Below are 24654 nucleotides of genomic sequence, written 5' to 3'. Positions count from 1 at the left end.
ATATAATTGTAAATAAAATGTGTTGAGTGTGTCGTTAAATAAAACATTAAAAAAAGAAAATCTGGTACAAAAATGCAGGTCAAAGCTTTTTGAAGTATTTTGTTAACTTTTTGCACCATTTTTCAGGTTTTGGATTTGTACACAAGTCATTTTGACAGCAAATACCCTGTTTATTGTGGCAGTGGTTTTGTTCACATTGGAAACAACCATGTTCAAGCTGGCCACTCATTCTTGCCTAGAGGTCAGCCAGAGGTTAAAGCGGCAAGGTCAAGGTCACTGCAGATACTGCACCAGCAGCTGAAGCCATTGGAGTCGGTCATGAAGTGTGTGGAGATGAAATGGATGACCATCTTGGTGAGTTATTCATTTCTCCACTTATGCAACATTTAATTTTTTATGTCTGCCTATTCGTTTTTCCATCTATCTATCTGTACAAAAGTCTATCCAATCTGTCAATCCAACTATCCATGTCTGTCCGTCTGTTTATCCATCCTTCCCTTTGTCCATCTGTCCATCCATCCATCCATCCGTCCATCCATCCATCCATCCATCTGTTCATCCATTCATCCATATATATTGTGTGTGTGCACTTAAAAGCTGTATTTTGATATTTGAATTACATTTTTATTTTTCAAATTACAATTAATTGAACAGAAGGTGATTCATATATAGTTTATTTATTGACAGAATAATTTCATATGGACTGTACAGACAAATGTTGAATCAGATTGCCTACATAGAGCAAGCAATAACCCACCCCACCCCCACCCCACTATCCCCATAAGAATATAAATGTCAGAAAAATGCACCTTAATAAAAGTCAGGTTTTTCCCTAACATGCATTAAGGTCTGTAGTCTAAGCAGATGGTAAAAGCCCCGCCAGACCCCCAATCTTAAATGCCTATGACCAAGGTTTTTTTTGCTGTGTTTTAGGTTGGGCCCCAGTCGAGTGGTAAAACCAGTCTAGTTAGTCTGCTTGCCGAGCTGACGGGAACCACGCTACATGTTCTGCCAATGAACAGCTCCATGGACACCACAGAGCTGCTGGGCGGCTTCGAACAGGTAACGATTGCATTTAGTAAAGGAAAAGCATGTTCATTTAATGACACCTCAGCACTTGGTGCAAAATCCTGTCCTAGACGAAGGAGCCGTTGTAAGTCATCACCTGCACCCGTGACAGGCGTGTGCTACAACAGCTTGCTCTGAATGGGCACATTAAGCCCTATGACCTGACCTGACCTGACCTTTGTGCCAAATTTATGAAAAGTGATCAATGCATGATTATGTTAGATATAAAGGCGACTCAACACAGTACGAGTGTGTTGTATGAGAATAGCTGATTGCTTAGTAACAGATGATATCGTAATGTTGTCTTGACACAATCGGCTATTCTCGGATCAGGCACTCTTATCATAAGGCATTGCCTTAAGTCTGAATCGTATATAATAACTGGGGTGGGATCTAGCTTAATCAGAAGAGCACTTATCTGAAGTGCTTGGATCACACTATCATGGTGAACCCATTTTCTGATTGGGTTTTCCACCATCCTAACCATTGCTTCATGACTGTGTCTTTGTGCTGGCCTGTCTGTGGGAATCTTAATTGTTTAATGTAAGCACAAAAATAATTTGAAAAAGTAATAGAAAGTAAGAAACACTCTTAACAACTTGTACACCAGTTTATGAAATCAAATACTGTTCCGGGACAGACAACTTAGGATGCTGTAGGGTGTGCCCAGGACCTCATTCTACGAAGCGATCTTAGAACTAAGATCACTTTAAGTGAATAACTGCATTTTACACTTTAGGTGATCTTAGCACTACGATTGCTTCGTTGAACGAGGCTTGATCCTTAAATGGATATAAGCACAATTTTTTTTACATCCGTTTATAAAATCAAATACTAATCACATATTAAAATTTAACTGCATCATCTTTTATTAGAAAATCATTGTTGACACGCTCCTCTGTGGGGATGACTGCTGTTCACACATTGCAGTTCGCTCACTATCACTACCCACCTCATCCAAGCTGTGGAATCTGGCTCTACGATTGTGTAGTTGATGTGTGGGCGTGAACTCAAAATTCTCGTTAAAATATCCTGTTTCATACGTCTTGTATTTGGAATGGATTTTGTTGCGGAATTCCTCCTTCGACGTTGATGCTCTCATGGGAATTGCATTACTGTATACCTCTTTTATAAGTATTTCCTTCTTCAGTTCACCTTGCAGGATCAATCCGCAGAATATGGGCGTTGTTATTGGGTGTGCCCACGCAAAGATGGTGAGGATTCTGTAAATACTGGTTGGCTGATCATTGTGAATGTCGAACAGTGTCACGAGGAACAGCGGATACCAGAAGACCATGAAGGACACAATCATTGTTAGAATTATCATCACCCGCCTCATGTATATTTTATAATGCTTTATCGCTTTCACTTTCATTATGTCATCGACTTGAAACGTATCTTCCTCATCCGTCATGTCTTCAGCATTAATCTCCATGGAGATGGACTTGTGGATGAGCATCCACTGCTGGCTGTTGGAATGGGACTTCAGCTGGCGGTAGAACTGTACTGAGATGAAAATGGACACAACGAGAGCTCCCGTCACCAGCAGCGACCACAGAACATGGATGACGTAATGGCTTGGCAGGCCGATGTCAAAGACGCAGTTCCCCATGTCGGGGTTGTATTCCGTGCTCCGGGGAATCACCGCGACGCCAAGGTGGATGAGAATCGTCGTGAACCAAATCATGAAAATTCCAAAGATCACGCAGCAGTAGTCTCCCTTTAACTGCCTCTTGCTGTTGAGGAGACTGTACTCCTCGTTGATGAGGATGGCGATGAGGTTGTACACGGACAAGGTCATCAGAAGGATGTACGCCGCTCCCAGGATGTAGCAGTGGTGAATCTCATGCTTCATAAATAAGCTGAAGCCGTACGGGACGCAGAATAAGGATTTAATCAAATCCAGCAAACAGTGGTGACACAAGAAGGCAGACGAAGACTTGCGAAGTTTTCCACAGAGTATCACGGCTCCTATAACGGCAAGGTTTCCCAGACTACCGAGTATGGCGATGGTGAATAATAGTACAGCCTCGGTTTTGTCAGACAGAGAGGGAAATTGGAGTGTTTCGTTATTCATGATAATCTTACCATCCGAATCTACTGCATAACTGTTTTCCATTGTCATGGTTACAGTGTTAAAGTTATTGTCCTGGCAATAAATATTTGTTAAAAACTTTTAATATCCAGTTGCACTCATGTCAAGCAGCCTTTTAAAAAAAGTTCATTAAAAAATGGTCCTTAAAAGACAGGTGGCTATTTAATAATGTTTAGTTTGTTAGGTGGCAAACTTATCTCTTAAGCCAGATGGTCATGTAATACAGGTTAAGTTTGTTTGTATCTAATAGGAGATTTGGTTGGATAGGAAAGTGTTCTCTTAAAACAGGTTTTTGCTTAATACAGGACTGATTAATAAAGATCATATTGTACTATATGAAATTTATGAAACAAGCCCAGTGGTTAAGTGGTTCACCTGATATGTGGTCATTCCCTTTCAGTGGGCCCATTGGGCTATAATACGTTTCAGCCAATACACCACGACTGGTACATCGAAGACTTCTGTATGTGCTATCCTGTCTGTGGGATGGTGTATATAAAAAAAATCTCTTGCTACTAATGGAAAAATGTAGCAGGTTTCCTCTCTAAGACTGTATGTCAGAATTATCAAATATATGACATTCAGTAGCTGATGATTAATAAACCAATATGCTCTAGTTGTGTCATTAAACAAAACAAAATTTAAGTTTCCGAAACAAGTGGCGTGTTCTTAAGGCTGCTTATAATGTAAAACAGTGTACACCGTCCATATCAGTATGTTTACTCTTCATACTGGCATTACCTGCACTGACTTTGTAAAATATTAGTTTAGAACTCTAGAAGAGAGTATTCTGGCTAGAAGAATGTTTAATCCAATACTCTGTGTGTACTTGTAGATTTGTCTGGATGTGTTATCAGATAACAGGTTCATACCAATATCTGTTTAATCTGTGATTCAGCATTAAAAGGATTGATTGGGGAGTTGTTGGGGTTTTTTTTGGGGGGGGGGTAGAAATCAGTTTATTACACTTGACGCTAGATTTAATATGTTACTCATGTCTGTAACAGCATCTTTTGTTTGTTCCATATGAATCTGGACGGACAACACATACCAGCTGATTTTGTCAGGCACCCAAAACTGTTTTAGTACACACTTCCTTTTAAATTTGGAATTGGTAAAACCTGGATTTTATTTTTGTGAATGCAGGCAGAACAACACATACCAGCAGATTTTGTCATGTACCAAAAACTCTCTTAGTTGATGATCCATAGAAGCATCCAATTGAATTTGGAATTAGCCAGACCTGGATTAGTTGATTTCCGTGAACAAATGCAGAACAACACATACCAGCAGATTTAATCAGGCACACAAAACTGTTTCAGTAGATGGTGCAACAAGCATCCTTTTAAATTTGGAATTGGTAAAACCTGGATTGTTTTATTTTTGTGAACACAGGCAACTCATATTGTCAGACTGTAAAAGTTGCAGGTCAATCTGGCTTCTACACAGACTGGTTTCTGATGTTTATGAAAATATGCTTTACCACCATTTTAGTGAATTGCAATGGATTGAAAAACTGCTTGTACCTGAATTTTCGTTATATTTTTTTTCAAAGAAACAAACAGCTTAAAGTAGGATGCTTTGCTGAGCAAGGGTAGATAATACCACACTAAACTAATGTGATCTATTAATATGAAGTAGACACATTTTATTTGCTAAAAGTTTTCGGGTGTCTGAAAAATGTGATGGTTGCCGGCTTTTCACCCAGTCTGGTTATGACAGAAATCTAATGCAGATGCAGGTTCTTTTTTCTTCTTTTCTTTTAAACTTGAGTTTCTTGTTTAGATCTAGCTAAGTTACACATCTTTTGATATAGCAGATGCTGAAAGAAAAAAGAAATGTGTTAGACTATTTAAAGAAATACAATGCCTAGCCCTCTACATTGCGATTGATTTGGTCACATATGCAACAATTTTTTCATCTGGCGACTAAAACATTTCATACTATCTATCAATGCTTCTAGATTATGGTAGCCCCACTCTCATGGCTAGTGATATTCAATGTTAGGCTAGTAAATAACTATTATCACCATGCCCGATGGCTAGTGAAAAAAAATGAAGTTGTCAAATGCTGTATTTAAGTTTATGTAGTAAATATGAATATTATCTACCCAAATCTAAGGGTTTGACTTTAGGTAATATATCTGATTATTATTATGAGTAAAATTGTATTTACTTGAAAGTAGGGCTAGTGAATTTTTAATCATGGCTGGTAAATTTTTTAAATCACTGATCCCATGGCTAGTGATTTTTATAACAATTGCAGAAGCCCTGTATCTATATAAAAAAATAGAAGTAGGCACCATCTGGCTCCTAGATAGAAAGGTTAACATAGACGGCTGATGCCAGTGAGTTCTACAGAGCATCTGGCTCCTAGATAGAAAAGTTAACATAGACGGCTGATGCCAGTGACTTCTACAGAGCATCTGGCTCCTAGATAGAAAAGTTAACATAGACGGTTGATGCCAGTGACTTCTACAGAGCATCTGGCTCCTAGATAGAAAAGTTAACATAGACGGCTGATGCCAGTGACTTCTACAGAGCATCTGGCTCCTAGATAGAAAGGTTAACATAGACGGCTGATGCCAGTGAGTTCTACAGAGTTGTTTGAACTTGTTTCCAATAATTTATAAAAAAATAGAAGTAGGCACCATCTGGCTCCTAGATAGAAAGGTTAACATAGACGGCTGATGCCAGTGAGTTTTACAGAGTTGTTTGAACTTGTTTCCAATAATTTATAAAAAAATAGAAGTAGGCACCATCTGGCTCCTAGATAGAAAGGTTAACATAGACGGCTGATGCCAGTGAGTTCTACAGACCATCTGGCTCCTAGATAGAAAGGTTAACATAGACGGCTGATGCCAGTGAGTTCTACAGACCATCTGGCTCCTAGATAGAAAGGTTAACATAGACGGCTGATGCCAGTGAGTTCTACAGAGTTGTTTGAACTTGTTTCCAATAATTTATAAAAAAATAGAAGTAGGCACCATCTGGCTCCTAGATAGAAAGGTTAACATAGACGGCTGATGCCAGTGAGTTCTACACAGTTGTATGAACTTGTTTCCAATAATTTATAAAAAAAATAGAAGTAGGCACCATCTGGCTCCTAGATAGAAAGGTTAACATAGACGGCTGATGCCAGTGAGTTCTACAGAGTTGTTTGAACTTGTTTCCAATAATTTATAAAAAAATAGAAGTAGGCACCATCTGGCTCCTAGATAGAAAAGTTAACATAGACGGCTGATGCCAGTGAGTTCTACACAGTTGTTTGAACTTGTTTCCAATAATTTATTTAAGCGTAATTGACACCCAATAGCCGATGATTAATAAATCAAAATGCTCTTATTGTTAAATGCTATTTCTCGCTCCATCCAGTGCACCACGACGGGTACATCAAAGGCTGTGGTGTGTGTTATCCTGTCTATGGGATGGTGCATATAACATCCCTTGCTGCTAATTGAAAAGAGTAGCCCATGAAGTGGTGACAGGTTTCCTCCCTCAATATCTGTGTGGTCTTTAACCATATGTTCAACGCCATATAACCATAAATAAAATGTGTTGAGTGCATCATTAAATAAATCATTTCCTTCCTTATTGTTAAACAAAACTTTATTTAGCATAATACTGGGGTGGGTTGTTTTAAATATCTAGTGCTTAATTGTTATTTATTTTAAAGTACATAAAAATATACTGATAGAAGTTGAAGTTTGTGGTGGTGGTGGTGGTGTTTTTTTAAGGGGGAAAAATATGTTTTTTAAAAACTTTTTTTTTTCGGGGGGGGGGGGGGGGTTTGTTCTAGTAATAGAGAACTGGTTAGAATGGAATTGGCAATAATCTAGAGACAGATTGATCCTATGGTTAGAATGGAATTGGCAATAATCTAGAGACAGATTGATCCTGTGGCTAGAATGGAATTGGCAATAATATATAGACTGATTGATCCTATGGCTAGAATGGAATTGGCAATAATCTAGAGACAGATTGTTCCTATGGCATGAATGGAATTGGTAATAATCTAGAGACAGATTGATCCTATGGCTAGAATGGAATTGGCAATAATCTAGAGACAGATTGATCCTATGGTTAGAATAGAATTGGCAATAATCTAGAGACAGATTGATCCTATGGCTAGAATGGAATTGGCAATAATATAGAGGCAGATTGATCCTATGGCTAGAATGGAATTGGCAATAATCTAGAGACAGATTGATCCTGTGGCTAGAATGGAATTGGCAATAATCTAGAGACAGATTGATCTTGTGGCTAGAATGGAATTGGCAATAATCTAGACACAGATTGGTCCTATGGCTAGAATGGAATTGGCAAAATATAGAGACAGATTGATCCTATGGCTAGAATGGAATTGGCAATAATATAGAGACAGATTGATCCTATGGCTAGAATGGAATTGGCAAAATATAGAGACAGATTGATCCTATGGCTAGAATGGAATTGGCAATAATATAGAGACAAATTGATCCTATGGTTAGAATGGAATTGGTAATAATCTAGAGACAGATTGATCCTATGGCTAGAATGGAATTGGCAATAATATAGAGACAGATTGATCCTATGGCTAGAATGGAATTGGCAATAATCTAGAGACAGATTGATCCTATGGCTAGAATGGAATTGGCAATAATATAGAGACAGATTGATCCTATGGCTAGAATGGAATTGGCAATAATATACAGACAGATTGATCCTATGGCTAGAATGGAATTGGCAATAATATAGAGGCAGATTGATCCTATGGCTAGAATGGAATTGGCAATAATCTAGAGACAGATTGATCTTGTGGCTAGAATGGAATTGGCAATAATCCAGACACAGATTGATCCTATGGCTAGAATGGAATTGGCAAAATATAGAGACAGATTGATCCTATGGCTAAAATGGAATTGGCAATAATATAGAGACAGATTGATCCTATGGCTAGAATGGAATTGGCAAAATATAGAGACAGATTGATCCTATGGCTAGAATGGTATTGGCAATAATATAGAGACAAATTGATCCTATGGTTAGAATGGAATTGGTAATAATCTAGAGACAGATTGATCCTATGGCTAGAATGGAATTGGCAAAATATAGAGACAGATTGATCCTATGGCTAAAATGGAATTGGCAATAATATAGAGACAGATTGATCCTATGGCTAGAATGGAATTGGCAAAATATAGAGACAGATTGATCCTATGGCTAGAATGGTATTGGCAATAATATAGAGACAAATTGATCCTATGGTTAGAATGGAATTGGTAATAATCTAGAGACAGATTGATCCTATGGCTAGAATGGAATTGGCAATAATCTAGAGACAGATTGATCCTATGGCTAGAATGGAATTGGCAATAATATAGAGACAGATTGATCCTATGGCTAGAATGGTATTGGCAATAATATAGAGACAAATTGATCCTATGGTTAGAATGGAATTGGTAATAATCTAGAGACAGATTGATCCTATGGCTAGAATGGAATTGGCAATAATCTAGAGACAGATTGATCCTATGGCTAGAATGGAATTGGCAATAATATAGAGACAGATTGATCCTATGGCTAGAATGGAATTGGCAATAATATAGAGACAGATTGATCCTATGGCTAGAATGGAATTGGCAATAATCTAGAGACAGATTGATCCTGTGGCTAGAATGGAATTGGCAATAATATAGAGGCAGATTGATCCTATGGCTAGAATGGAATTGGTAATAATATAGAGACAGATTGATCCTAAGGCCCATCACACGTTAGGCGATTATTCTGTTGCTGAACCACGTTTAGCATGTTATGTAAATACAGATATCCGATGTCATTTATTTGACATTCTAAATCCCAGACAAAGCTGCACATAAGTCGCTGCATTTGGGGCTCATTAAGCGATAAAATCGAGTCTCGCTAATAGTCCATTGCTTTGCTGCTGATTGCAAAACCACAGCATCTAAATTGCACACTTCAACTCCCTTCTTGTTTGACGGCATTACCCTGTATATTGCCTCCAATAATATCAGCTTAGTACTGAAAGAGAGAGAGACAGAGAAAAATCTGCCAGTTATCTAAGCGGCATTGATTAAATGGCTTTGCAAACAGAAGTGGCACTTGTGAGAAAATGAATTGGTGAAAGCAGGAAGGCGGTGTAGGAAGGACATGCTAATTTACATCAGTTGCGACACAAAGTCCACAAAGCAAATAAGATTAAAGAAATAATCAGATTGATTTTTACAAGTGTTAACAGGTCGCACCAGTAAGCCGATTTGTTCTAGACAGTTATCTCATATTGTAGATTGTCAGCTGATAAATGATTTTGAAAAATAATTTTTAAAGATTGTGCAATTTAATTTTAATAAAGGAATTGTCTTTAATGAAGTAATAAAGAAGTTACTAAACATCCTTTATTGGACTAAGTGTTTTAATAAGATCTCAGGGCCGTATTTAGCCTAAAATGACAAAGTGGACTAACAAAATAATATATGGGTTTTTTCCAGTTAGACAAAAATGATACTTTTCAACTAAAAAGGGTACTTATTCTTTCTCCTTTTTTTTCATAGGTATTTACTCTTTTTTTTCCATTTGTATTCACATACAGAGTTGGAATATATATCGAGAATATTTTAGAATTAACAATTGTTGAATTATATACAAAGTTGAGATATATTCCAAGAATATTTAAAGTTATTTTAAGGGTGGATTGAGAATTTCTGAGTGGTCGGATGAAAACGTCATAGCCAGATATTATTTTGGAGCAGGGGACAAACACACTATCTATAAGTAGTGTTATGTGGTGGCAGGAAAATATAATAGGTTGCTGGGAGAAAAATGTGATATGGGGGGGGGGGGGGGGTGCATGGCTTATGCCAGTGGGTGTGAATTCTCAAAAGGAACCTCTTGAACCTGTGAGATGCACTGAGTTATCAGTGGAAGACTATTTCACTCAAATAATGTAAAGATACAAGATATAAAAACTACATTACAATGTAAAGTCAAAAATGTCAGTTCTTCAATAAAAATGAGACTTGCCATCTAAAGTGTGTGTGTGGGGGGGCAGGGGGGGGGTGTCTATGCCTCTCCCCTTACATCTGCCTCTGCTGTTTTATTTTTCCAAAAAGGAATTGAATTTTTTTTTTGAATTTTCTAGATAATATTAGTGAAATATAATATTAATATTAAGATACAATATAATATAATACATTATATTATATAATATAATATAATATAATTAATATAATATAATATAATATAATATATATAATAATATAATATAATATAATATTAAAATATATATGTAATTGTACATGTATATTTGTTTTCAGAGTGATGTTTTCCGCCATGTTGAGGAAATGGCCGTTGAAATAGGAGCCGAGATTCGTCACTGTCAGCGTGTGCTGTTAACACAGGGTGACGTGTCGACATCCGGTCTGATCCTGGCACTAGAGAAAGAGTGGAACACTTATAGACAGTTGAGAGATGACAGTAAGTCATAGGGTGGATCATTTCAGTCAGGACTGAGACAGAATTTATTACATGAGAAGACAATTTTGTTTGATTACCCACTACTTACAAAAATAAATTTTACTTAAAATAGTTATGAATAGGGATAAACTAGCAACAGAGCCATCAGGCTTAAAACTAAAAAAATTTAGCACGTTTTCTCTAAAGACTAGGTGTAAACATTATAACATTTTTAACACATCCAACAGTAAATGATTAAAGGGACATACCCTAGTTTTTAAACACTAAGGAATATTTTTGACTATCAGAGCAGTTTTTGATAACTGAAATCATACTTTACTTAGATTTTATTGTTTAGATTATCCATTTCCGTACATTTGAAGTGTTTTTTATCATCCTGGTGTTTTTAATATCACAAAATGCATTTCTCATATTTTTAAAAACGCACATGCGTTTGAGAAGTAACAGTTATGGAGTCAAGTTTTAGTCTATTTTTAGAGGGTATTTCACCATTTCAAAGTCACAGACTCATGTTTTACTCAATTGTAACTTTATCCAAATGTGTTACAGGTTTGTAGATTAACAAAACTTAGTGTTAATTTTTACGGGTTGAAACTAGGGTCCGTCCCTTTAAGTAATCAGTATGCTCTAGTGGTGTCGTTAAATAAAATACACTTTTAACTTAAGAAAGCAGGGCCCAGATTTTTGAAGCAATCTTAGCAGTCTTAGATCTGCGATATAAAACTGTCGGGGGCTATGACATGTGTCTTAGTGACATCATAGCCTACAATTGTTTTACAATATTATAGCGCCAAGATAACTTTGAAAATCTATAGCCAAGACTGTACCTCACAATTCAGGATAGTTGGTCACCACAGTTCTATAGATTTTAAAACAAAACATTTCTTAATAAACAGTAGAAATTGAAAATTAAAGATGAGCTTTCTATTTAGGAATGGCAAGAACAGCTGTAGAGGAGTTTGATTTCCTGAAGGTCAAGGTCAGATCACTAAATGCTGTGATGGAACTGTTGCAAAAAATCTCCAGGCAGCATAGGATCTCTTCAGGAGGTAGGAATTTCAGAGATGTGATTTTGTAGTATTTTCTAGTTTTTTGTTACACAATTACTAGACAATGATTGTTAAAATAAATTTAAATTATTTTTATTTTTTTTGAAAATCTCACAATTATTAGATGATGATTGATTTTAAAAAATAGTAATACAGTTTTAAACTAATAATAATAATAAATTGTCCCATAATTAGTAATATTTTGATAATAATAACTACTTCCTGAAAAAAAACATCCAATCTGGCAGCTGGATTGATTCAAGCACCTAATAAAATTTTCTAGATGCTGCAAATAAAATCATAATGGATTTGATTAGGCATAATGGATTTGATTTGGTATATATTTTAAAAGAAATATCTGAGTTTGCTTAAGTTTTAATTACTTATTCGATTGTAAAAGTTTTCAATATTTTCTTTAAAAATATCTTACATATTGTTATAGTTACATGTTCTGTTTATTGTCAGATAAACTGCAGTTGGTATCTCTCAAGCTGAAAACTCTCTTCAATAATTTGATTGGTTCACAATCTAACAATGGGGCAGGCACATTTGAATGGGTCGACAGTTTATTGGTCAAAGCTTTGGAGGTGGGGCACTGGCTGTTGATTGACAATGTCAACTTCTGCAGGTAAATATTTTAACATTTAGTTGAATTTTCTTTTTTATTATTTTTGATATTTATTTTGTTATGTTTTTAATAATTTTGGAGTTTGTTTAGTAATAATTGAAAGTAATAATCAATTAGTACCAATTTTTATTGGCACTTATTTATAGCAAATTAAAATTGTTGTTTATGTTAAAATAATAATAATGTAGTGTACAAATTGTAGTTTATACATAAAGGGTTTGGGGTATGAACAATATTGAGAATACTCCTCCCACCATGCACAATTGAAAGTCAAATTAATAACTGAACCTAGTTTATGATGAAATATCAATAACTATGTCATATAATTGTGAACTCTTATATTACAGTGCTTCAGTTCTGGACCGGTTGAATGCCCTGTTGGAACCCAATGGTGTGCTTAGCATCAATGAGCGAGGGGTGATGGATGGAGAAATAATCACAATCAAAGCTCACCCAAACTTCAGGTAAATAAACTGTTCTGTACATATTTTCACCATGCAAACCAGGGACCCACAAAAACTGTGGTATGTGCTGTTCTGTCTGTATGAAAGTGCATATAAAAGATCCCTTGTTATAATGGGAAAATGTAGCGAGTGTCAGAATTAACAAATGTTCGACATACAATGGCTTATGATTAATTAGTCAATATGCTAGTGGTGTTGTTAAACAAAACAAACTAACAGTTTTCAACTCATGCATTTAGTGAATTGTTCATGAAAAGTGTAAAAACATAATAAAACTTTTCTCCAATTTCTTTTATTGACTTTTGTACTTGGGTTGTATACTGTTTAAAGCTGGATTGAACTTAAAAAGTAATCTATTTTTCATTGATAAAGATAAAAAAAATAAAAAATTGCTTCCATTTACTTGATATTGGATTCTATCCCACGGCACAAGTAATTTGGAAACATGAAATGGTTTTGGAATGTGATTTGCATAGCCCACTGACACTGTGAATGATTTAATATATTACGGACTGTGAAATATTGTCATCGTTTGTGAACCTGGGCTTACATCATACCACTGGTGATTTGAACTCGGCTGATTTAATGGCTTAAGTGTATTGAAAGAAGTGATTAAACAGAGGACCGTGTTGATTAACTATTGATTCTGTGTTTTGGTGTAGAAAACCGATTAGTTACTCTTTTATATCACATGCATCTCTTTTTTCCCTTTTGAAGTGGCTGTGTGGTTAGAGTACCCGTCTGGAGTAACAGGATCAATGGAACCTCTTGGGGTTTTAATATATTAGCAGAATTCAGTGGAACCTCTTGAGTTTTTAATATTATTACAGTTTAGTGGAATGTCTTGGGGTTTTACTATTATTAAAGTTCAATAGAACCTCTTGGATTTTAGGTATTATTAAAGTTAATGGAACTTTTGGGTTTTTAATATTATTAAAGTCCAATGGAACTTCTTGGGGTTTTAATATTATTTAAGTTCATTGCAACTTCTTGAATTTTTTAAATTATTAAAGTTAAATGGAACTTTTTAGGTTTTAAATATTATTAAAGTTCAGTGGAACTTACTGAGTTTTAATATTATGGTATTTGAGTTCAGTGGAACTTCTTGGGTTTTTAGTATTATTAAAGTTAATAGAACTTTTGAATATTTTTAAAGTTCAGTGGAAATTCTTGTGTTTTTAATAGTATTAAAATTCAGTGGAACTTCTTGGGTTTTTAATATTAAAGTCAGTATTATATGATTGGTAGATCTTGCAAATGGGGAAAGTACATGTACACAATCACATGTAAAGCTCTATGATTAGTGCTCCTCAAGAGGTTTTATGGGACATATTCATTGAGGGTTTTTTTCTGTTTTAAAGTAGAAGGCAGCTTATTTAACATAGCTGGCTACATATTTAAAGTAGCTGGCTACATACCACATTCATTTCATTTCAATTTATTTTCGTGCTTATAACCAATTAAGGTTCAGGCATGCTGTCATGGGTACACACCTCAGCTATCTGGGCTGTCTGTTCAGGACAGTGTGTTAGTTGTTAGTTGGTTAGTGATTAGTGAGAGAAAAGAGGCCTTACACCTACCCATTGAGTCCTTAAGAACTCGCTCTGGGTTGGAGCCGGTACCGGGCTGCGAACCCTGTACCTACCAGCTAGTAGTCCAATGGCTTAACCTCTGTGCCACCGAGGCCAGTCATTATGCCAGTCAATTCTTTGACTCATCACACCACAGGTAAATCTTCTACCACATCATAGGTAAATTACAAGATTAAATAATTGTACTGTAATATTCAAAAGTGATGAGATTATGAGCTGGCTAACATGCCTTTAAGTAGTATTTCATTTCAACTTATTTCCGTGCGTATATCCAATTAAGGTTCAAGCACGCTGTCCTGGGCACACACCTCAGATATCTGGGCTATCAGTCCAGGACAGTGGGTTAGTGGCTAGTGAGAAAGAAGAGGGTGTAGTGGCCTTACATCTACCAATTGAGGTCTTAAAAACTTGCTGTGGGTGGGAGACGGTACTGGGCTTAAGACGGAACGTGATCTTACTTGTGATAAAACCCACTCGCTTATTGACTCATCTAGCAGGCGTTTGACAATGTTTGACAGTGTTTGCCATGTCTTAATTAACTTGTATGTGCAGACGTGATATTCCTGTAACTGTTAAACTGTCTGAAGAGTACATGTGAGATTTTATAGATCTGTGGTTACCGGAGGTTATAATGCTACTGCCAGTCTTGGTAATCAGGTGGTTAAGCCATTAGACTTAATAATGTAGGTACTGGGATCATACTCCAGCTATAACCCATATCAAGTTTTAATGACTTAATGGGGAAGTGTAAGGCCACTACATCAACTTAGTTAATTTTAATTAACAGCTATTAAACATTAACCCCTGTCCTGGATAGACAACCAAGATAGCTGATGTGTGTGCCCAGGTCTGTGTGCTTGAACTTTAATTAGCATAAGCATGAAATAAACTGAAATGAAATAAAGTTTTGTTTTGTATAACTAGAGCACATTGAGTTATTAATCATCGGCTATTGGATGTCATACATTTGGTAATTTTGACATAGTGTTAGATAGAGATCTTTTATATGCACCATCCCACAGACAGATAGCATATACCACGGCCTTTGATACAGTGATAGAAATAAGTAAACAATGTTACTAGTTCACCAGACAAATACATCTAGAAATCTATTTGTCTGCCAATATTTTCACTTGTCCAAATAAATTGATTTTTTTATTCAAGTAACAGGATGATGTTTGCGATTGCTCAAAATGAAACTGCACTGAAATTGTTTTCTTGTCCACTGGACAACCATCAAGGTACATTTTGCTTGTCCGAGCAGATTTTCACTTGTCGAGATAAACAGACAAGTGCATATTTTGAACACTGTGATATACCAATTGTAGTGCACTGACTGAAACGAGAAATAGCAATTGAGCCCACTGACGGGGATTGATCCTAGATCAACCGTGCATCAGGCAAGCGATTTACCACTGGGCCATGTCTCGCCCCCTCTGAAATGAAATAATGCCACCAGCAAATTGTAAACCATCTAACAGTTAAATACCTGTACATAGCCGGAAGAGGTTTAGGGTTGGAGCATGAGGCGAACAGTAGCTTCACCAGCAAATTGTAAACCATCTAACAGTTAAATACCTGTACATAGCCGGAAGAGGTTTAGGGTTGGAGCATGAGGCGAACAGTAGCTTCACCAGCAAATTGTAAACCATCTAACAGTTAAATACCTGTACATAGCCGGAAGAGGTTTAGGGTTGGAGCATGAGGCGAACAGTAGCTTCACCAGCAAATTGTAAACCATCTAACAGTTAAATACCTGTACATAGCCGGAAGAGGTTTAGGGTTGGAGCATGAGGCGAACAGTAGCTTCACCAGCAAATTGTAAACCATCTAACAGTTAAATACCTGTACATAGCCGGAAGAGGTTTAGGGTTGGAGCATGAGGCGAACAGTAGCTTCACCAGCAAATTGTAAACCATCTAACAGTTAAATACCTGTACATAGCCGGAAGAGGTTTAGGGTTGGAGCATGAGGCGAACAGTAGCTTCACCAGCAAATTGTAAACCATCTAACAGTTAAATACCTGTACATAGCCGGAAGAGGTTTAGGGTTGGAGCATGAGGCGAACAGTAGCTTCACCAGCAAATTGTAAACCATCTAACAGTTAAATACCTGTACATAGCCGGAAGAGGTTTAGGGTTGGAGCATGAGGCGAACAGTAGCTTCACCAGCAAATTGTAAACCATCTAACAGTTAAATACCTGTACATAGCCGGAAGAGGTTTAGGGTTGGAGCATGAGGTGAACAGTAGCTTCACCAGCAAATTGTAAACCATCTAACAGTTAAATACCTGTACATAGCCGGAAGAGGTTTAGGGTTGGAGCATGAGGCGAACAGTAGCTTCACCAGCAAATTGTAAACCATCTAACAGTTAAATACCTGTACATAGCCGGAAGAGGTTTAGGGTTGGAGCATGAGGCGAACAGTAGCTTCACCCAACTCCCCAAAAAAAAATATTTTAGTTAAAAAACCCAACTATTTTTCTTGTCTTTTTTTTTTCTGTTCCCAACTCCTACATATAGGAAAGGTATTCATCTCTTAATTCATTTTTAAATTCTGTAATTATAGGTTATTCCTTGCCATGGATCCCAAGTTTGGAGAGATATCAAGAGCAATGAGAAACAGGGGTGTAGAAATCTACATACCAGGCGAGGTAAGGATTACTTAGATCAGATTGCTTAGAGCTACGATGTCTGGAGTATTTTAACACTTATTCTGTACATTGGTAGCAACCCCTGCAATTGCCCACGGCAATCAGCAATGCCGTAGAGCTTGCCATGGAGCTTTTGATTCTCCACAGCACTTTTTGGCTTTGGACTGTATTCAGGGGTTTTTCTATGGCATGTTTTTTTGCCGTGGAAATTTTCTTATTTGCAAGGGTTGTGTTGTGAGTTTTTGTAGCTTCAGGTGACAGTTTGAGTACAATGTGTAAATCATAGGTCAGTGAAGTTTTCTCCTACTAGTATCTACTGAAACGGATCCCGAGTTGAGCAAACAGAGTTTCTGAAAACAGTTTTATGCTTGTGGCAAAATTGATGATTTCAAGCAACAGTGATTTCACCCTATTATTTCTCATGTTATTGTTTTAAAAGTTCTAGAATCGTATTTCTGAATAGAAAGAGTTAAACTTTAATGATGTTCACAACCAGTATATAAAGTTTGAGGAACTTAAATGTATATGTAAGAATTAATTCAAACTGCAGGTGTGTTTTGCATCAACAAAGATGTTAAATTTTGGAAATGTGAGATCATTCCTTTAAATGTGAAATTATAAAGGATATTTCGATCATGTTATGTAAACCTTTATTAAATTTCTACAGAAGTTTTTCTTTTAAAATTTCTTTAGGATGATGGCTGCCCTTACTCAGACTTTGATGTCAAGACAATGTTGAAAGATCTTGGTCTGAATAGTAAACCAGCTTGTGATTGGCTTATTGGGCTGCATCAGGAGATGAAAGTGAGGCTGCCTCACAGTGATCAGCCAATGATTGTGGACCTACTGTGTGCCGCAGTGATGACAGTTCAACAAGTGGAAAGGGGTGTATCTTTTGCTGATTCCCTCTATCATGCAGCAAATGACATCTATGTTCGCAGTCTAAAGAATTTTATATCCAAAGGGGTCAGTGGTATTTGATTTGCCTATTCTCAGAAATAAATGTAAAATTACCATACAAATTATTATACGTTTAATCTTTTTTTATTATTATATATTTATTTATTTATTTATTTATTTACTATAATATACTCTAGCAAATTAGAAAATGCTTTGTGTTCATACCATAAGATTTGTTTTTTATATTGGGGTGTTTTTAAAATTCATTAAGTTATAAACAGCAATAAAAAGAAATTGTTAAATAATGTTATGCAAATTTTGTTTTGTAATAGAGGTCATGGCATAAAATGACATCCAATAGCATATTTTGGGTTTTTTGGAGCATGTTAGAAATGTGTAACCTGCAAACCGCTATAAAAAAATGGTTATGTAATGGGGTTTTGGGGGGGGTTTTCGGGGGTTTTCAGATCATACAATATTAGTTTTTCTGTTTTCAGACAGCCAAAGAGATTTTAACTGAATCACTGGGAAAACTGAAAGACGAAACTTTCAAGATGGCTGATTCCAGTATTGATTTAGGCCTGTGGCCGGTGTGTCTGCCTGGGAGTGCCGAGTACATGGATGATGTGACACTGGCCAGTGTTCGGTTTCAGTCGGGTGTGCTCACGTTTCTCATTGACAGAGTCTTACAAACACAGCAGCATCACACTGCTAGGTATGTGCAGCTTATTGGTGGCATCCAGGTTGAACTTTGACCCAGATGGAAGTTATTTGGTTTAGTACTACCATTAAAGATACTTTAATTACACATATGTATATAAAGGATACAAGGGAATAACCTATGATGCCCAAGCAAATATCAATATAGCGGTCATGTATGTTAAGGTCACAATGACACACTAAATTAAAAACCTGTAATTATGGTAGGCCGTTAAAATGTTTTGGTAAATTATGCTTTAGGTATAAATATTCTACAATTGCATAGTTTAAACTTTAAAAATTACAAAATATCACCTTACCAATTATGTGACATCACAGGTTATTCCCGTGGACCCCTCATATGTCTACAGATTATGGACAAATGGAATTTACACCTAACAGAGCCTTTGTAATGAAATTATCTTCATATTAAATACATTTTCTTGTTCAGAATATCAATGTGTATTTCATCATCCTAATGTTTGTAGATGCTCAAACCTCTTTGTATATGCTAATATATATTCTTTCTTTCTGATCTAATAGTGATAACTCTATGGAGACAAACATCCATGAAGATTCGACATCTCTTTCCGTCAATGTCGGTCATCTTAGAACGGCGGTGGACATTTTTGTGTCACTGGTTCCAGAAAAGGATTTCAAGTTTGCCTCTCACTGGTTCCGTACATTTATGGAGCAGAACTGTAGAGACACAAAACTTGTATCCAAGGGTGTGGAAGGGCAGGTTTGGAGTTTGGAAGCCATGTTGAAGTGTTTACCACAATTGGTGACAGACAGCCTAAACAGACTGGCGGACCACACAGAGATGAAGAAACAAAGACAGGTCTGGCAGACATCCTGTGGTGACTGTGAACTAGGTGAGTCTTATGTTATCAGTATGCATTTTGTTAAAGGCACAGAACCTAGTTTCAGCCCGTGAAAATGAATACTAACACTCTGTTGTGACAGTGAACTAGGTGAGTCTTATGTTATCAGTGTGCATTTTGTTAAAGGCACAGAACCTAGTTTCAGCCCGTGAAAATGAATACTAACACTCTGTTGTGACTGTGAACTGGGTGAGTCTTATGTTATTAGTGTGCATTTTGTTAAAGGCACAGAACCTAGTTTCAGCCCTTAAAAATGGGCACTAAGTTTAGTTAATCTACAAACCTGCATGACATCAGGATATGGTTATAACAGAGAGAGCAGATAAAGTCTGATGTTTAAATGGGGAAATACTGTCGAAAAATAACTAGAGCTTGTTTCAATAATCATTACTTTTCAGACGAACATGCACATGCATTTTTAGAATTAGGAAAAATGCATTTTGGGGTATTACAAAAACCTGGATGACCTGGGCTCCGTTCCACGAAGCAATCTTAGCCCTAAGATTACCGTAACTGCACAGCTAATACATGCACTTAATGTGATCTTAGTGCTAAGATCGGTTTGTGGAACGGGGCCCAGAACCACATCAGTTGTACGATAATTAATATTCTAGATTCTATTTAATGTTAGTATTTTTAATTTAAATGATACCAGAGAAATATCTTCCTGAGGTATTAACCTGGAAAAACCAGATCATTTTCAACTGCTTAATAAAACTTGACCACAAAAAGTTATTTTCTCAAATTTTCTCAAAATCATTAATTCCCTACTTACAGCTATTTGTCTTAACAGGACAGCCTTAGGTTTATATTTCTTTTCATACATTAATCTTTTGTACTTCGATCATTATCAGTCAGTGAAAGAAGAAACCAAAACATTAGTTGTCAGTACAAAACTGTGTCAATTGTAGATCGCTGAAAGTGTGCAGCAGTATTTTTTAATTTATTATTATTATTTGTTTTATTGGCCCTGTCAATAATGTAAGGGATGGGGCCCTTAATCACTGTCTTACAAATAATATTGAACATCAATAATATTAAATGCATATAATACTTAAACAGTATTGTTAAAGTAAATTTGTTCAGAATGCAGCAGTACTTCAATGCTCCTTTAAAGTCTAAAGATTCTTTTATTTTGCTAACAGTTTATCTCTTTTTTTACCCTTTATTTCATCAGCTCATATTTTAGTGTCTGACCAGCCATGGGACATTGGATGGAATCCACAACTTGTTGACAGGATAGGTTTCCTCTGTCAAGACACTGAAGAAAACACCTACGATGCAATTGTGTCTACAATCCATAGGTATGTTAAAGGATTAATCTAAAAATTAATTTATTCACACTTTAAAAATGACTTTTTAAAAGAGTCTTCCCTTCTACCATCATTTCTTCAAACCATCCTTCCGTTAATACATTTTAACTACTACAGTTTGTTACTTTTTGTAGTGTGTTCCAGATGATATATTAAAACTGTCATCTGGGATTACAGACTATATGTTTTTTAACATGTTAAACATAACGTGCTGAAGAAAAACAGCTTTAAAGAATATCAAAAAAATGTCAGACGTATTGACACAGGTTCATCTCAAATTTCAAACTTAAACGCAACATCATATTTTAAAGAACAAAAGGAAATGTCCCTTATGGTGTATTGAAACTGTTAAATTTTAAGTTTCAGATTGTATGTTTTTTTTTAACATATTACGTAAGTCTTTAAAGATAACCAAGAAAATATGTTAGATTTCAAATTTCAAACATTGTTGTTTATACATGCCATTAAAACCTGTGATATCTCAAATTTCAGACTCTATGTTTTTCACACGTTGAACATAACCAGCATGATGTACAGACCACTGAAGGAGAGACTAGAGGAAAACTGTGTCCGAGGTTAGTAGAAACAGTTACAGGACCTTTAAAGAAGATTACACTTCATTCTTATAAAGGGGCGGGACGTAGCCCAGTGGTAAAGCGCTCGCCTGATGTGCGGTCGGTCTGGGATCGATCCCCGTCAGTGGGCCCATTGGGCTATTTCTCGCTCTAGCCAGTGCACCATGACTGGTATATCAAAGGCTGTGGTGTGTGTTATCCTGTCTGTGGGATGGTGCATATAAAAGATCCCTTGCTGCTAATTGAAAAGAGTAGCCCATGAAGTGGCGACAGCAGGTTTCCTCTCTCATTATCTGTGTGGTCCTTAACCATATATCTGATGCCATATAAAACTGTAAATAAAATGTGTTGAGTGCGTCATTAAATGAAAACATTTCCATTTCCATTTCATTCTTATAAGTAATAATATTAATACAGTGTTTCTTTTTCTGAGAAGAACGTAGCCCAGTAGCAAAGGTTGATCCCTGCCAGCCATTGGGCTGCGTCTTATTCCAGCCATTACTTCAAAACTGGTATATTAACAGGGTTCGTACGCGCCTGGAAAACCCTTGAAAATAAACTAATGTATTCCAGTGCTTGAATACCCTTGAAAATCATCTTGCGGTCTGGAAAACCCTTAAAAAATTATAATTTGATGTCAAATAAAATATAAACGCCTAAAACGGAGGCTTTATTTACTTTATTTAACATGTAATTAAATTATTTGTTTCAATTCCGTGGCACAATCAAATGCCAATCGTCCGGCCAATCGATGTTTACAGGCTCAGTTGACGTGTGAATGTTTGTTGTTTTTTATCTCGCGATGCGAGGATCACGCGGCCACGAGATCCAAGTGACAGCTTTGCCATATTGGAAAAGAAAGTTTGTCACTTTTTGCCGCTGGGTATTTAGCAAGTTCAGGGAGCGTGTCAAGTTAATGAATCTATTGTAAACCCACAAAGATGGTTGGCATTTGTGTGTTTAACGACCTGTGGAAACTCGGTACGGTCCTGGAATTTTGGTAAAATTGACCTGGAAAGTGCTTGAAAAACCCTGGAATTTTGACTTCCTTTAAGTGTATGAACCCTGATTAAAGACTGTGGTATGTGCCTATCTGTGGTGTGGTGTGTATAAAAGATCCCTTGCTACTAATGGAAAAATGTTGCCGGTTTACTCTCTGACTGTTTCAAATATTATTAAATGTTTGACATCCAATAGCTGATGATTACTAAATCAATATGCTCTAGTGGTGTTGTTAAACAAAACAAACTAACTTCTTTTCTGATGTTTAGTGACATGTCCATCCCAACAAGAAGATGGTTTTGCATAATATTTTGACACCTTAAAAAAGAATGTTTGAAGAAATATCAGTTACTTGCTTTTGTCAGAACAGGGCAGAAAGCGCAGTGTGACAGTGAGCAGCTACTGACAAAACTACAGTGAATTTTATATATTTGTTATACCATACACTAAGGACAACTCTGTGCACATCAAGGCAGGAATTGGATAGTTTCACATCAGTTTGACAATCGACTAGCTCAAAAAGTCCCTGTTACATAATTAAATATGTGGAAATAATATATTAAGCACCAGTCAAAAAAAGTGTTGTTTTAAATCAATAGGTATCCTTTCCATGGTAGATTCAAACACAAGACATTATTTTGAAAGATCTGCTACAACATTAATGGAGTCATTCATAATTAAGTAATGGATATCATGTGAATTACGGTGCAGTCATTATTTCTGAGGAAGACGATGCTAAGTCCATAATGTAAGAATAGATCAATCATTTGTAAGTTAATTACGACCACATTTTTTCAACCAATTTCTAAATGAAAAAAAAAAAAGTATCACAAAAAAGCAGTGATTTAGAATTCAGACATTGATGGATTTCTGGGTTTCCAGAAGGACTGTTTTTAGAGAGTGTTTCCTTGACAACTATCTATAACCATTATGATTGCAAGGCAGATTTTTTACAGGCAAATAAGATTAGTATCAAAACTTGCATTGTCATACATGTAACTAGAGGAAAAGCAAAGTTTACGTTTTATTTTGATCATATTTGTGTAACATGGATTAACGAGTTTTCCTTTTAATATTGCATGTTATGGACCATAGCATTGCCAGCTGTCAATCTCATTGTGGAAATCAATTTCATCTCTTCTGTTTTGTTTTTGATCTCTAGAAATTGTGCACCAGTGCGCATTGTTAGGTCTGTGGGTTAATATGTTAAGTAATAGAGTTAAGATTAAATATTGATTCACTCTCTTATAACACGCTGTCAGTGACAAAAAGGAAAGAGATATAGTTTTTAGATTGTAGCAAATGAGATGAGAGAGAGGGAGGGGGAGAGAAAAACAGACACAAGAGAGAGAGAGAGAGCATGGGTGATAGAAAGACTGTATATTTTGTGATGTATAGACAGAAAGTTTGTTTTAACAACACCACTAGAGCACATTGATTTATTAATCCTTGGCTATTGGATGTTAAACATTTGGTAATTTTTACATATATTATATACACAGAGCTAGTGGTTAAAGACAAAGTCTTGCTTAAAAGTTATCTTTATAATAAAATTATAAACTATGGCACAGCCTTTTATATACCAGTTGTGGGGCACTGGTTGGGATGGGGAAAACTCAAAGATTAGGTCTACCAAGGGGATTCAATCCTATGACCCAAGCATTTTAGTCTAGCACTCTACCATTTTAGTCTAGCACTCTACCAACTGAGCTCCCTTTACAAAATAATCCCAGGGCTTCTAGATTATGGTAGCCCCAATCCCTTGGCTAGTGATATTCAGTGTTGGACTAGTAATTAACTACTATTGCCATGCCCGAAGGCTAGTGAATTAAAAAAAATTTGTTATATGTTGCAGTTAAGTCTATTTTGTAAATACGAATATTCTTCCCTCACCCCACCCCCAATGTTAGTGTTTTTAAGTTCCATCTCCCTCTTTAATCAACATATTCAATTATTACTATTATTTAGTAAAATTGTATTAACTTAAAGTAAAGTAGGGCTAGTGAATTTTTAATCGTGGCTAGTAAATGTTTTAAATCATTGATCCCATGTTTAGTGGATTTTATAAAAATTCTAGAAGCTATTTTCTTTGATTTACTTATATCAACTTTACTGCTCAACAGGTTCCAAGGACATACCTCGGCTATCTGTGCTGTCTAGGACAGTGGGATAGTGTTCAGTGAGACATGCCTTACACATGCCACACTGAGCTATTTTCCATTTCGTCTATAAAAAACTAAACAAAATAAAACAAAATAAA

The 24654-nt window shown here is 36.2% G+C and overlaps 1 protein-coding gene across 1 annotated transcript in view; it reads left to right on the top strand.

Moving 5' to 3' along the window:
• Positions 1–24654, top strand: part of LOC121369657 (midasin-like) — a 171032-nt gene that overhangs the window by 46948 nt on the left and 99430 nt on the right. The window contains exons 38-49 of the mRNA XM_041494702.1: positions 127–354; positions 934–1062; positions 10476–10635; positions 11568–11684; positions 12150–12312; positions 12660–12776; positions 16937–17021; positions 17715–17987; positions 18419–18636; positions 19164–19495; positions 20682–20808; positions 21310–21392. Coding sequence (XP_041350636.1) covers positions 127–354; positions 934–1062; positions 10476–10635; positions 11568–11684; positions 12150–12312; positions 12660–12776; positions 16937–17021; positions 17715–17987; positions 18419–18636; positions 19164–19495; positions 20682–20808; positions 21310–21392 — 2032 coding nt within the window. The remainder of the gene's footprint in view (positions 1–126; positions 355–933; positions 1063–10475; positions 10636–11567; positions 11685–12149; positions 12313–12659; positions 12777–16936; positions 17022–17714; positions 17988–18418; positions 18637–19163; positions 19496–20681; positions 20809–21309; positions 21393–24654) is intronic.

The sequence above is a fragment of the Gigantopelta aegis genome, chromosome 4 (assembly GCF_016097555.1).
Source record: "Gigantopelta aegis isolate Gae_Host chromosome 4, Gae_host_genome, whole genome shotgun sequence".
Lineage (NCBI taxonomy): Eukaryota > Metazoa > Mollusca > Gastropoda > Neomphalida > Peltospiridae > Gigantopelta > Gigantopelta aegis.
The sequence above is the reverse complement of the archived record's forward strand: the minus strand, read 5'-3'. Positions and strand labels throughout refer to the sequence as shown.